The 14891-nt window shown below is 44.2% G+C and overlaps 1 protein-coding gene across 1 annotated transcript; it reads left to right on the forward strand.

Moving 5' to 3' along the window:
- Nucleotides 1-884: 884 nt before the first annotated feature.
- Nucleotides 885-13748, forward strand: slc8a2a (solute carrier family 8 member 2a; the record flags this gene model as incomplete). Its single annotated transcript, XM_080483351.1, is given in 14 exon segments — nt 885-1217; nt 1415-1552; nt 1767-1994; nt 2888-3166; nt 3720-4154; nt 4838-5038; nt 5041-5201; nt 7469-7572; nt 8966-8983; nt 10055-10167; nt 10262-10285; nt 10832-10925; nt 11963-12235; nt 13372-13748. Coding segments are annotated over 14 exon segments (2778 nt in total).
- Nucleotides 13749-14891: the final 1143 nt, after the last annotated feature.

The following is a 14891-nucleotide window of genomic DNA, read 5'->3' on the forward strand; positions in this document are numbered from 1 at the left end:
TCTGGTTTTAAGTCTTAGTACAGAGTTTACGTGTTCTTCCTCTGTGAATATGTAGGAAGGATTTGAGTTAATCAAGTTTAAGCCCTAATACAAGAACATGTGATGCAAAGAGGGAAGCTTAGGGAGTTCATACTGTTTGGTTCATTCTTTGTTATATTAATCATGAAGAATGACTCATTTCATTGAATATAGGTAGAATTTAGTTGTATTGCTAGATGACCAATCAATTCGAACTCCCTTCCCCTTTAAGAACTCGTACCTCGGTGGTTTGTTATGAGGAACAGAATTGGTGGTTAAACAAAGATTTTCTATACAGAACGCAGACTTACTCAAGCATACAGTCAAAAACAACTGTGATGGGGCTCAGGGCTGCAGGAAACAAATAGACTGTTTCTGAGTGACGACTACCTCCTCCAACATAATAAATACAAGAAGGCATCTTGTATCTCCTTCCAGATGGCAGCAGGAAGAAGAAAAGTCATCCTTTGGAATACAAACACTCTCCACTTGAGCTCAGTCTGTGTAGATGTGAGTGTCATGGTCTCTTTGTAATGTGCTCTGCCACCCTCACCACCTGCCGCAGGTCTGTTCTGTTCTCCACAGTCCAGCAGTGGATGAACTGAGGAGACTCTCCACGTCTGATCAGTAGATTTCATCAAAATCCAGTTTTTAGAAACTTGTGCCGTCTTAGACTTTATGTAGAATTTGAATACACAGAGGAACTGAGGTCAAATTCAAGAATGAAGTTCAATAACCTGTTTTGTCATCGTTTAAATGTTTCTTTATACCATGTGTCTTGTTTGTGCTTTTCTAGGAGTCTCTCCATCCATTGGTTCCCCGAGTGAACCCCAACCCCCAAACCCCCCTCCGACCTCAGGGACACGATGGGACCTTCCCCGCTCCTCTTCCTCCCCCTCTCCCTGCTGCTCGTCTGCCAGCCCTGCGCCTCCTTATGGCCTCAGCTGGTGGAGCGAGCGTCCACCCCCGAGCAGACCCAGCCCTCTGGTAACTCCTCGGGTTCTGAACAACAGAAGTGTGCGGGCGAGGTTGTGTGTAGACCGGGGATCCTGCTGCCGGTGTGGCTGCCGCTCAACCCACCGGTGGGGGAGCAGGCGGGGAGGGCTGTCGTCTACTTCCTCTGCCTCATGTACATCTTTCTGGGTGTGTCCATCATCGCAGACCGCTTCATGGCATCCATAGAAGTCATCACCTCTCAGGTATTACTATGTTTCATACTTACTGGGGACATTTTTTGCCTTTCTCAGTCCATATAAACCAAATTTTTCATTCTGTCATTAACTTTCATCTCTACAAGCTTCAACTGACATGAGAGAACCGCTAAACGCTCATCCAGATTCAATCGTTTTGTATGGCGTTGGTTTAGTGGTTGTAGCCATCTTTGATGTGTTTGCAGGAGAAAGAGGTGACCATCACCAAACCCAATGGCGAGACGACAGTCGCCACGGTGCGGATCTGGAACGAGACGGTGTCCAACCTCACTCTCATGGCCCTGGGCTCCTCGGCGCCTGAAATCCTGCTGTCGGTTATCGAGGTACACAAACTCACGGACTTCCAGCACCTTCATGCATCGGCGGTTGCTTTGTTCTCTGAATGAATATGAACCGAAACAGTGGAATAACTGTTCATTTTTTAATATTCTCTTTATAATAAAGCTTGTTGCGTTCTTTATTGATTTTTGCGAAACAGTTGTAAGAGAAGTTGGTTCTTTGCTTGACCTTTTCTAAACAGTGTTTTTCCTCTGACAGGTTTGTGGACACAACTTTAACGCCGGGGAGCTCGGCCCCAGCACCATCGTGGGCAGCGCCGCCTTTAACATGCTTGTGATAATTGGCCTGTGTGTGAGTGTGATCCCAGAGGGACAGTCTCGCAAAATCAAGCACCTGCGAGTGTTTTTCATCACGGCTTTCTGGAGTATTTTTGCCTACATTTGGCTCTACCTCATACTGGCTGTCATCTCACCTGGGATTGTTGAGGTGTGTCTCGAATTGCGTACAACCGAATGCAAAGCGGGCTTGTTGATTTCTGGAGTGGAAAGACGTGGAAAGAATCACTAATGTTAGAGAATTGAAACAGATCATGGTACAGTGTTGATGTATATTTCAAAATATTGACACATTACCAAGACTTTTGTACGGTCTTTGGATCTGTCAGCAGCTATTTCCCCCAGAGAAGAAGTCAATGAAACAAGAAGTCAAGTAAAGATGTAGCCCCAGGATTAGAAATTGCAAAAACGAATGGCCGAATCAGAAAACTCATTCAATTAATGAGATTATTCCAACTATTTATTATCAAACCGTGGGACTTTGCATGCTGAGGCTGAACTCGGGTCCTTCCACCTTTCCAATCATAGTGTCTGCGGGAACACCACTTCCAGAACATCTTCCAAATATAGTTAGAAGTATATTCCTGATGCTTCTGATTCAGTTAAATCAAGGACTTTTAGACGTCAAGAGGAGAGAAGGAAGGAATACACGTCTTCTGATCAGTGTTATCCCTCTTCTGTGAGATTATTTCTATTACCAGGACAAACCGAATTATTCTCCTGCTCATAATGATAAAACGCTTCAACAGCAGTCCAGAGAAAACTAAAGAAAACAATTTTGAAATGTCTACCCAATACGACACCATGCAAAGTGAAATTTGTATGATTGACTCTCAGCTATGAGAGTTACGCTCTTAGACAGCTAATCTGCATTCAAAACTGACTGGTGCTAGATGAAGACATTTATATTTCTGTTTCTATATTATTCTTTATGTATATCCAAAACAAAAAATCAACAAAGTACCAATCTGTGAACAGCTGTTTATTCTGTTGTGTTTCCAATGACCTGAGCTGACATCACGCTCCGGTTGTCTGCACAAGCAGGTGTGGGAGGCCATGGTGACGCTGCTTTACTTTCCCGTGTGCGTCCTCTTGGCGTGGATCGCTGACCGTCGTCTGCTCTTCTACAAGTACATGCACAAGCGGTACCGAGCCAACAAGCGGCACGGCATCGTGGTGGAAATGGAAGGAGACCTCGCGCCCAAAGGCATCGACGTGATCATGGATGGAAAGCTGTCAGACGGCGCTTCCTGCACCGGAAACTCGTCCAGCGTGACCGTCTCTGTGCAGACGGGCAACGAACTGGACCAGAACAAAGAGGAGGTGAGACACGTGGTGCGGGGAAAAATGGTAATGGGGTGTTTTTTTAAACTTTATTGTCAACATTTCTACTTTATATGTTGTTATCAAATTTGTAGTTTAGTGGTTGCATCTGTCAACTCCTTTTGAGAGCTTGTCTATATGGATGTTCTCCATATGTGTGTGTTTTCCTGTTTCTTCCAACAGTCCAAAGAAAAACCAGGTTTTGAGGTTATTTTTTGACTTTAAATTGCCTGACGGCGTGTGTGACTGTTTGCCCTGTCATGTACTGGTGAACCACAGTGTTTGTGTATCTGCGTTGCCGGTTTGTAGAAAGCGTGTGTGTTGGTGTGATACTTCCTGAAACATCCCGCTGTTGTGGACTACTGTGTTTAGTACAGCTGATTACGAAGTCATAAAACATAAGAATGTTACGATCATAGGAAAGGTTTATGATAAGTCTATAGAGCTTAAAACCTTCTGTCTAAATAAAAGAGTGTGGATGAAGAATGGAATTACTGGTTACAGAAACACACGTATCTCGGATGATGACGTTGACATGTCTCCTCTCTGACAGGTCGTCCGGATCCTTAAAGACCTGAAGGAGAAGTACCCGGACAAGGACCTGGACCAGCTGATTGAGATGGCCAACTACTCCGCCCTGGTTCACCAGAGGAAGAGTCGCGCCTTTTACCGCGTCCAGGCCACGCGCATGATGATCGGTGCTGGGAACATCCTGAGGAAGCACGTGGCGGGGCACACGCGGCGTGCGGCGGGGGACGACGAGGACAAAGCCACCTGCTCACACATCTGCTTCGAGAGCGCTCAGTACCAGTGCACGGAGAACTGCGGCTCTCTCACGCTGGGGGTGATCCTGGACGGCGGCACGGGCCAGAACACCTTCTACGTGGACTACTGCACGGAAAATGGTTCTGCCAACGCCGGCGCAGACTACGAGTTCACAAAGGGAACCCTGGTGTTCAAACCTGGAGAGAAGCGCAAAGAGATTAAGGTGAGACACGTCGGATTCATGTGTCAAATAGAGACGAAGACATGAGTCGAATCAACTCCAACAAAAAAAGTAACACAATAAGTAGTGAATATAGATAAGCATGAATAGATTTCACAAGTGTTTTTAAGAATCAGTCAGTCCCCAATGATGAGAATTTATTGAAACAAAAACTGCAGTTTTGAGAAACAATCAAATAACATGAAAGATTATTGACGTATCCTCTGTATTCAATGTTGAATAAAGCTTGGCACAGTGTGGAACATGTAAATAAAAAGAGGACCCCATAATTAGCAGATCTCATAAATCCATATTTTAAATTGATCAAAGCATGTTAAGATTTGTCTGTCCATCAGATTGTGAGATAATCTTTCCCCTCAAAAACACTGTGGCTGTTTTCATGATTATTTAATTTAATTTGGTTCAGCCAATCCCAATCAAGGTAGGCCCTCCCTTTGACTCCTCCCACAATTAGGCTAAGTTTTCAGTAATAACTAGTCAATCAAAACTATTCTCTACCACATGACCAGATATTGAAGGATTGATGAAAAGTTTAAGTGAAATATTACTCTCTACTTTAATAGCTTGAGGTGTAACACCTGAATGATTGTGTGAAAAGTTGTAAACGTCAGGTAAACTGTTGACTGGGTGACTTTACTCACCTCAACGGCCTCTGCATCCTCCAGGTGGGCATCCTGGATGACGACGTCTTCGAGGAAGATGAGCATTTCTTTGTGCGCCTTCAGAACCTGAGGTTAGAGGAAGAAGGAGGCGAAGGGACGGGAACTCCCCCAGCAGGTAGACTGGTGGAGCCCCTGCTGGCCACGGTCACCATCCTGGACGATGACCATGCCGGCATCTTCACGTTTGGGCAGCAGGTGCTGCGGGTGTGAGAGAGAGCACGGGCATGCTCACGGTGACCGTGGCGAGGAACTCCGGCTCCAGGGGCACGGTGGCGGTGCCCTACCACACCGAGGACGGCAGTGCCAAGGCCGGGGTGGACTACGGCGAGAGCAGAGGGGAGCTGGAATTCACCAATGAACAAACCAGGTGAGGGCGGCGGCTGAAAGAGAGAGAGAGAGAGAGAGAGAGAGGAGAGAGAGGAGAGAGAGAGAGAGAGAGAGAGAGAGGAGAGAGAGAGAGGAGAGAGAGAGAGAGAGAGAGAGATGAGAGAGAGAGAGAGAGAAGAGAGAGAGAGAGAGAGAGAGAGAGAGAGAGAGAGAGAGAGAGAGATGAGAGTGAGAGAGAGAGAGAGAGAGAGAGAGAGAGAGAGAGAGAGAGAGAGAGAGAGAGGTGAAAACATGCAAACTCCACACAGAACACCTGAACTCTAACCAGGAACATTAGAGCACTAACCAATCAGTTAATAGTCCATTCATTTCACACTTCTTATTATATTGGATGTGAGGTCTACTCAATACTGCACTATAGCTATCTAATCTAGATTAGATTAGATTAGATTAACCTATATTTAGATCAACGCTTTAGTGAGAAATGTCAGTGCTGACATATTAGTGTTTTAATATTTTCTTGAAAAAGAAAACTTGAGGTACTCTGTTTTTTTATATTAAAGTTAGGGGTTTCTTCACTTTGTGGAAATATTTGTTGTTGTTGTTTTTTTTATATATATTTAGATGTTTTCATACTAGTTTTCAAAGTAATGACAAATCAGGCTGTTGTGTGTGAGTGAAATCAATTCAAGATCGAATTAGTCCTCTAAGGCCTTTAAAATAAATCTATTTGTATTGACCTGTTGATGTTCACAAGCTCGATATCTCGTCAGCACCTCCTGACTCCACAGTCTGACAGCAGAGCACAGCGCTTGAGCACTGGAGTCTGTATTAGATTCTCTATAGAACTGCAGCCAGTTCTACAATCAGCTGAACATGTGTGGAACAGGAGTTTACAACAATACAACACCATATTCTGCTTCTGATGTCCTCATAAAAGCATTGAATCATTCAAGCCTTGTGCCCTCTGCTTTGAGAGGAGAGAAAAGATAGACAGTGACAGTAGAACTGTTTGGTTCAGATCAACAACAACATGTCAGGAGAGGAGGTTCCTACTAACTGGTAGGAAACTGGTTCTTGGGGTTTGAGAGTCTGTGAACCAAAGAATCCGAGGGTAATATTGGGACATCAGATGTTTAGTCTGTGGCGCTGTACTCCCCACCCTAGAGATAAAGTTGGTCGGCGTGGATTAATAAAGTATGTTTAACTTAGTTTATTACCTTCGCCAACAATAGTTGGGTGAGAAGGTTACGTTTGTTTTTCTCTGCATTTATTTATTTACTTACTTACTTACTTATTGGTTTGTATGTGTGTATGTATTTTACCAATTTTTCGCAAAATGTTTCGATGCCAAACACAGTGTGATGGTTTCTGTACTTTTGGGGTCTTTTACCGTCTGCTGCTGTTCCTCTGAGCGAACTCAGGACCTTCACATTGACACCGGCCCGGATCAGTGGGGCTTTTAGGAAAGGGGGCATCTGAAGCTCACTGAGACTTCACTGTGGGTCATCGGTCACCCTCTCGGACGGAATGAGGCCCTTTTAGACGGAATTACCTGACGACTTGACACCGAGAGATAATCCCACGTCCCGATCAGGTGTGGGAACCTCCAGTTACCCAATGTAAACCAACAGATCCCCTTCCCATTAAAGTTTCACCGAGTATAAGCTGTGTTTGCACTTGGACTAATAGTACACTTAGTGAGAGACCGTTGTGTGTGACGTCACCCATCAATAGTTGCTTCACTGTAGAGCAGGTGACCATTTCCACACGTGATAGATGGAAGGTTTGGTGATTGTTGGATTTCTTTTTTTTTTTTTCTTTGTTTTTTTTCTGGTCTTTGCTCCTTTTAGATGTCAGGAGATCATGGAAGGACTTCATCAATAAAGTGTACAGACATTGATTAACTGGGCGTTAGCGTTGGGTTCAGTGATATCTCTCTGACACACTGAAACGTAAGGACACACTATGTTTGGATGTAAATTATTCAAAGGTTCAAAGTGATTAAATATTGAAGTCACGTCAGTTTGCGATGTGATTTAGATACGAAGGGTGAATGTTTTTGAGGCGTCACGTGTCCACTGCATTTAGAACTCATGTCAATTATTGGAGCATATATTAAGGTGTGTGTGTGTGTGTGTGTGTGTGTGTGTGTGTGTGTGTGTGTGTGTGTGTGTGTGTGTGTGTGTGTGTGTGTGTGTGTGTGTGTGTGTGTGTGTGTGTGTGTGTGTGTGTGTGTGTGTGTGTGTGTGTGTGTGTGTGTGTGTGTGTGTGTGTGTGTGTGTGTGTGTGTGTGTGTGTCTCCAGTCAGACGTTACAGGTGCACATTATCAACGTGGCGGAGTACGAGAAGCAGGAAAACTTCTTCCTCGTGCTCGAGGACCCCAAGTGGCTGAAGCGAGGCATCTCCGGTGAGTGAGGAAGGATTTCATGCCTCATTATGTCTCAGAGCCTCTTTTTATTTTTCAGGAATCATCGTCACTTTATGACGTAAATGTTGAATAGAGTTCAGTTATGTAAAGCGTTTTTCAACGCAAGAACTCGGTGGCTCATGGAGAGACGGCGACAGAAATCAAACCGCTCTCTCACCAGACCCTCGCGTGGCCTTCAGGTTCCGCATGAATTGGAAGTCGGAGCTGCTTTCAGTGTTGCAAAGTGGAAATATTGATCGTCTCGCTTAAACCAACCAGAACCAGACTGAAATATTAAAGACGGCTGCACGCAGTCTGACATGTTAATATTAACACGTTGGTTCTCAAAATGTGGGCGGGGGCGCCGGAGACCTTCAGAAAGTGGTCCAGTAAGATTTTTTCCCTTATTTTCTTGAGGAGAAATTATTTTAAAAAGAAGAGCGTGGACTGTGTGGTGGACTGTGTGGTGGACTGTGTGGTGGACTGTGTGGTGGACTGCGTGGTGGACTGCGTGGTGGACTGCGTGGTGGACTGCGTGGGGGGTGCTCTTCTATTAGGAACTATATGGTAAATAGAAATGTCAGTTAAAATCCAATTTTTTTTCTTTTCTTCGAAAAAACTTTTTTATTATTGAATAATTTTACACGTTGTGTATTGGTGTTAATAAAAACTGAAAAAGCAAGAGACCAGATGTCAGATTTCCTCCAACAGCCATCAGTATATGTGGTCATCTTCCTGCTGTTAGAAACACAGTGTGGTTTGAGCTCCGTGAAGGGAGTTTGTCCTCCCACACTAGATTCACTGGAAGCTTCCAGACGTTTGTCTGACCGGAGGAAGTGAAGCCGTTCGAAATAAAAACTACAGGCACTGAGGCAGCTGGAGTACCCAGTTGACTTCTCCTCCTCCTTTCCTCCCGTTCAGCTCTATGAGACAATACCGGCGCCGACCTGCCGTCTCCACCGGAGGCGCTGCTCTGTGTGTGTTCAGTGAGGTTGGATTCCCAAAGCTGCTGCAGTGACAGAAAGTTAAAACCTGTCAATTAAAGTCTGATTATGACGGCATCATGAGGAGCGACACGTGCATCAGAGGCAGTAACCAGATTCCCACTGCTGGCTCTGTTCCGCCGCCGCCGGCCTGCAATGAATTTAGTGTCATTTAGCTTCCTGCTCCTCTAACCTCAAGGTGTCAAAACCGAGGTGCAGGAGCCGGAGATCAGTTACACCACTTTGTAATGTACAGTCATTTATTTCAGTAGGTCAGGATGCAAACACGGGGCAGCAGTGAGAGCACACTGGATACCAAACGACACAGGGTATATCTGCTTTACCTCTCGGGCAGTTAAAGCAGCGTGAGTCCGTAGTATTGAACCGCGATCCTCTGTCTGTTTCCACAGCACTGCTGCTGAACCAGGGTAAGACTCTGGGTGTGGTGGTTTGACTCTTCAAGGCCTGTGCAGCTTTTTCGCCTGCTTGCTTCATATTTGGGAAATGGAAATCCAAGGCTGTGGCTGTAGAGATGGACTTATACAATCTGCAACAACATTAGTGACTTCCTGGGAAATGTTGATTCACTTTTTAGACAACCTGACTTTTCAAAGTGTTTTTAAGTGATCCGCTAAACAGCAGTTTCAGTTTTTCTTCAGCTTCACTGCGCCACTCTTCTAGCAGAGACTCACTAGCATTGCTTGATCAACGACTGAACCCGAACTTAAAAACACTTTTATCCAGATGTTGATGTGTTTTATTTAAGCCTGACTGGAACTTCTGAACCCAGATCGAAACTCAATTCAGTATTTAAACCAGATTTATCTTTTCCGAACCTGACCTGGATTCTTCTAATAACTTTTGGACTTTTTGAATCTGACTCTTTTTAAAACAAACATTTTAAGCAAAAGCTTTTATATGTAAACTCTGAAATGTCAACCTAGACTGAAACTAAAGCTTCACTTTGTAAATCTCACTCTTTAATTCAAACTTTTACAAACCTTTAGATCTTTACCTAACTGACCAAAACCCTGTAAACCAGACTTTAGAAACTTCATAAACTCTTTTGTGGCAAAGAACAACTTTTGAAACATTTCCTGGCCTTTTCATTTTCAACTAAAACACTTTTTAAACTAGACTTGGACTCTTTAAGAAAACAAATTGAATGTGAGTCTCTTTAAAACAAATTCAGACATCTTAATCTGCTTTTTGACAAAGACTGTTTAAATCAGACTGCTGAAGCTATACCAGGACCCGACACTTTTTATTTAAGAAAGTCTGACTTTAATCAAACCTTCGTTAAAAAAAAAAATCTTCTGGAAGCAAGATTCTCTGTTCATGCTGCACAGGACCTTCAATATCTGCTATAAAAGCATGGAAGGCCTTTTCTGTTTGGGCTCTAAGCCTTTATTGAGATTGTGTGTGCATGTACGAGTGTGCGAGTGTCAATTAGAAAATAAGTCGGCGATATGACGGCAGGTGTGTGCCACCGTTCACAGGTAACCCCACGCCGGAGGAGGAGGAGGCGAGGAGGATCTCTGAGATGGGGAAACCCATTCTGGGCGAGCACAGCCGGCTGGAGGTCATCATCGAGGAGTCCTGTGAATTCAAGGTGTGTGAGTGGGAGACAAACCACCTGCCGTATTTCAGCAAATACTCTGGATTGTGTTTTTGTTTTAACCACCTGGCGTCCTCTCATGCATCAGACTGCCAACGGAGTGTTTGACCAGGTAAACTGACTCCCCCGCATGTCTTTCAAGTGATAGTAATAGAAACAGTTCTCTCGATAGTTTTATCTTTTTCACCAGTTGTGTCAGACTTTACATGTAATGTATGACACACTGAGACGACGTGACTTGTGCAGCAACGTCCTCTTGAATCTCCGAGAAGATCAAACTCAGGTCCAGTTTAGTAAACCAGAAAACAGCAGCGGAAATCCTTCCGTCATCCACAATGAGCTGTGAGGATACTAAAGTTACCTCCAGTGACAGTAAGATGACCATATTCTCTTTGAGATTCCTGAATGAACACGGCCGGACCCAAACGTAGAAGAAGAGCTGAACTCACTTCTGTTCTCCCAAAGCTGAGGACTTTGTCTGCCACCGTGTCGTCTACTGACATTTATTAAACATTTGCTTTCTCATGACTTTTCCATGTCTTGCATTGGACGTGAAAGTCAGATGTGTTCTGCTCATCTTGATATGAAGTCAACGCTCAGCGTTTCCTCTGAATGCTTCTGCCTCCTCGTCTCTGAGCGTTGTGGTTTGTCGTAACAGAACACTGTGGACAAACTCTTCAACGACACCAACCTGGCGGCGGTGCTCGGCACGCACTCGTGGAGGGAGCAGTTCATCGAGGCGGTCACAGTCAGTGCAGGTCAGCGGACGCTCCAGGCTGCGCGCCTGTAAACCTTTCAGAATAACCACAACATGTCAGGCGGGCCTCAGGCGTCTTGGAAGAGCTTTTAGATTAGAAATGATAATACTTGTACGTGTGTGCAGCATTGAGTCGTCCAGATTCATGTTTCTTCTGGTAATAGTTTGGAAAAGTCGTCAGTATATTTTGTACATGTAACAAAGCCACTCCCTCAAATGGTTTTCATGATAAATATTGCTGTTTTTTTTAGAAGGATATTTACCTTCCCTAATGAAAGTTGGGCTGAGAAGGTTCTATTTTCGTCTGCATGCATTTATTTATTTATTGGTTTGTGTGAATTTGACCAACTTATCGCAAAAAACTTTTAACCCAAACTGCATGAAATCTTCAGGGATGATTTGCCATCATCGAAAGATCAATAAATTAGATTTTCGTATGTTAACGACTAATTCCCAAACAACTGTGCGCAAAATGCCCCACACAAAGCAGAGGAGAGAGGCTCCTCATGGAGGAGATCAACAGAGATCAGCGGCTGTTGCCATGGAGACGCTCCCCGCTCAGTGTTTCACTCAGTGACGGGGCTCCCTGATAGGCCAGTTAGCATCGATAATGGCTGCATAGATTTATCAATCTCTTCATTTTAGCTTTGAAGCACATTTTTCAGACAGCGTAACTAGTTACATTAGGAACAAATCAAATTCATACAATCCAACAACATTACTATTTTGTCTGATCTGAAATGATTTATATGAACGAAAACACCTAAAGGGATCGTTCTCCTGTATGTTGCTGCTGCGGTTTGTTTCCTCACTTCTGGACGCTTGAGTTAAAACTTTAATCACTTTTCCTCTATTCACTGTTTTATGTTGTGTCCAAAACTCTCTGCAGGTCCAATAAAAACACTTTGAATACAGGAAAATAAAACCGAATGCTTCCATTCCACAGCACAAACTCCATTACTCCAATACATCACTTGAGACTCTGGTTATTTTTCTACCGTCAGCCGTTACAAACTCCTCCGTGTCTTTCAGGTGACGGAGACGAGGAGGAAGGGCAGGAGCAGCGGACGCCCAACTGCTTCGACTACTTCATGCACATACTGTGCATCTTCTGGAAGATTCTGTTTGCTTGCGTCCCGCCCACCGAGTACTGGAACGGCTGGGCGTGCTTCGTAGTGTCAATCTCTGTCATCGGCTTTCTGACGGCCATCATCGGGGACCTGGCTTCACATTTCGGCTGCACCGTCGGACTGAGGGACAGCGTCACCGCCGTGGTCTTCGTAGCTCTGGGGACGTCACTGCCCGGTCAGTGACGTTACGATATCTTCAGATTAATCACAAAAATAGGGGGATTTTAAATTTTTTAATTATTAGTCTGTATTAACTGTTCAAAAGAATCAAATTAAATAAAAATGTTTAGCTAGAAATTCTATAATTAATGTCAATTTTCAAGGTGATTTAATTCTGTATTATCTGCTTGAGACAACTTTCTACTGACATTGAAAAGTTACATCTTTATTTCGAAGTGATATTTAACATTTCAAGCATGATTTTTGAATTCTGAGCTTCAGACGAATATATTATGAGACTCAGCTGCAGATCTTCAGCAGGTGTTTTTTTTCCAGAAGCTTCCAGGTGTCAGGAAAACTTCCTCACTCCTTTCAATGTATTTTAGTAGGAGACACAAGTTATTATATCAACAACAAGCCCATATAAATAAGAATTTAAAAAAAATTTAAATGGACACCAGTATGAACGGTGTTATCCAGGAATATGTTTGCAGTTTAGAGTATTTTCATTCAGTTATCCTCCAACGCAGATACTTTAACAAACCCAAAATCTGAACACCACCAACCACCAATGCATGATACACTGTACAGCCATAAGATTATGACCACCTCATGCAGTAAAACCGGCCCTGACCCGTCTGATCACAGATCTATTCAGTCTCTGATGTTTCCTGCAGCTCCTTCAGGTCCAGTCATTTCTGATGAGCGGGATCGATGGAGCCTTTTGCTTCAGTCGACTTCTGATAATCCTCACTTTGTATTTGTGCCTAAAAAACTCCAAGGACTTTGCTCCAATGCCAAGATGGACAGAGAAGACTTCCAGAGGAAATCTAATGTGATCGAATCAGAGGAAGAAACAACCAGTCAGACTTTAGTTTGTTTGATTCCTGCTTGGTTGATTTTGTGGATCTATTTTTTTGTCACTCGCCCTTAATTTATCTGCAAATTGTGATTTACAAATATAACGCCACAGTCTCCTGCTAATTTCTTCTGAGAGATACTGTCCACCACAGACCGGGAACAAACTCACTCAGTATTCCTGCACTTTCCTCCCTCTAACCCGTCCACCCCTCGGTGGTCATAATGTTCTGGCTCACACGTCGCGCCTCGTCCCTGTGATGCCACGGACTAACTCCATTACGTTTCTTCCAGACACCTTCGCCAGCAAAGTGGCAGCCACGCAGGACCAGTACGCGGACGCCTGCATCGGCAACGTGACGGGCAGCAACGCGGTCAACGTGTTCCTGGGGATCGGCGTGGCGTGGTCGGTGGCCGCCGTCTACTGGAAGGTCAAGGGGAAAGTCTTCCGCGTGGATCCCGGCTCGCTGGCCTTCTCCGTCACGCTATTCACCATCTTCGCCTTCTTCAGCATGGGTGTGCTGATGCTGCGCCGGCGGCCGTCGATCGGCGGGGAGCTCGGCGGCCCGCGGGTCTCCAAGATCTTAACCTCGCTGATGTTCTTTGGACTGTGGTTCCTCTACATCCTCTTCTCCAGCCTGGAGGCCTATTGCCATATACAAGGCTTCTGAGGACGACACGTCCGCTGAGGAGACCCGTCACCTCTTGATCGCTGCTGCCATGGTTCACGAACAGACTCACACATACAGATCTGTGTGTCTCATCCACTGCAGGACTCCTCCCCGGTGGCGGGACCGGTCCGAGTGAACTCGACAAACTGCATTTTTTTCTTCTTTTTTTTTTAAAAGGAGTCCTGGTCAACATGTCGTCTGTCAAGTCGCCGCGTTTCTGCTTGATGAGTTCTAACGAGGATTGGAAGTTTGGTGTTATTTCACCTCACTCTTATCAGATTAAACACTTTAGACTCTCACAACTTAGTGGAAAATACACAAAAAGATGTACTTTGATGTATGAACGTAGTAATCGGAGATCGCCATGTTAGTGGTCAGGTCGGACGTTTTTGTTTATAAGGACACATCTGTGCGTCTTTGAGATTATATCATCAAAAAGAGAGGTTTTTGTGCTCGCAGGCGATTCCTTCATGTCTTGTTTTCCCCTCGTGTTGGTTTTTTATAAACGGAGTCATAGTTAACGTGCGTTCCAGACAGAACCGGGACATTAAGATGAAAGTGAAGTGATTCCTCTGGGCACTCGGCTTATGAGCTCGGAAAAGCTCATTTTTGTACATTTCACCATATTTCTCACAAGAAAACACTGTTATAAACAACACAACGTAAAAATCATTGATTTCTTTGGAAAAAAGATAAAAAAACGTCTTTAAGGTTGATAAAAATCAACTACAATCAAGATTTTCATAATCGACTCGAAGTGCACACGTTTGGAATTCTAGTTATTCAAAATTTCCCGCACGATAATTCTACTAGCACACCCAAAGCAATATCAGCTGCATTTGGCCAATAAAATAAAACGACTTTTACTGCCTTTGGTCCAGCAAGCGTTGCTTTGAATTAACGCAGGTACAGAGGAAGACATGGAATGAAGAGGAAAAAGTGGCTTCATTATAATCTGTACCGCGACATGTCAGTATTTAGCTGATGCACTTTTGAACACACTGAGTTTGTGTCGATAAACCTGAGTAAGGCGTGCACATCTGGATCTTTCAAAGGAAAACATGCACTGCACTTTTCAAGTCCAAATTTGAGAACATTTAATTTTCTTTGAACCATTTATGTGGAACTTGAACAGTTTTGTTT

This window comes from Lipophrys pholis (assembly GCF_963383615.2).
Source record: "Lipophrys pholis genome assembly, chromosome: 16".
Classification (NCBI taxonomy): Eukaryota; Metazoa; Chordata; class Actinopteri; order Blenniiformes; family Blenniidae; genus Lipophrys; species Lipophrys pholis.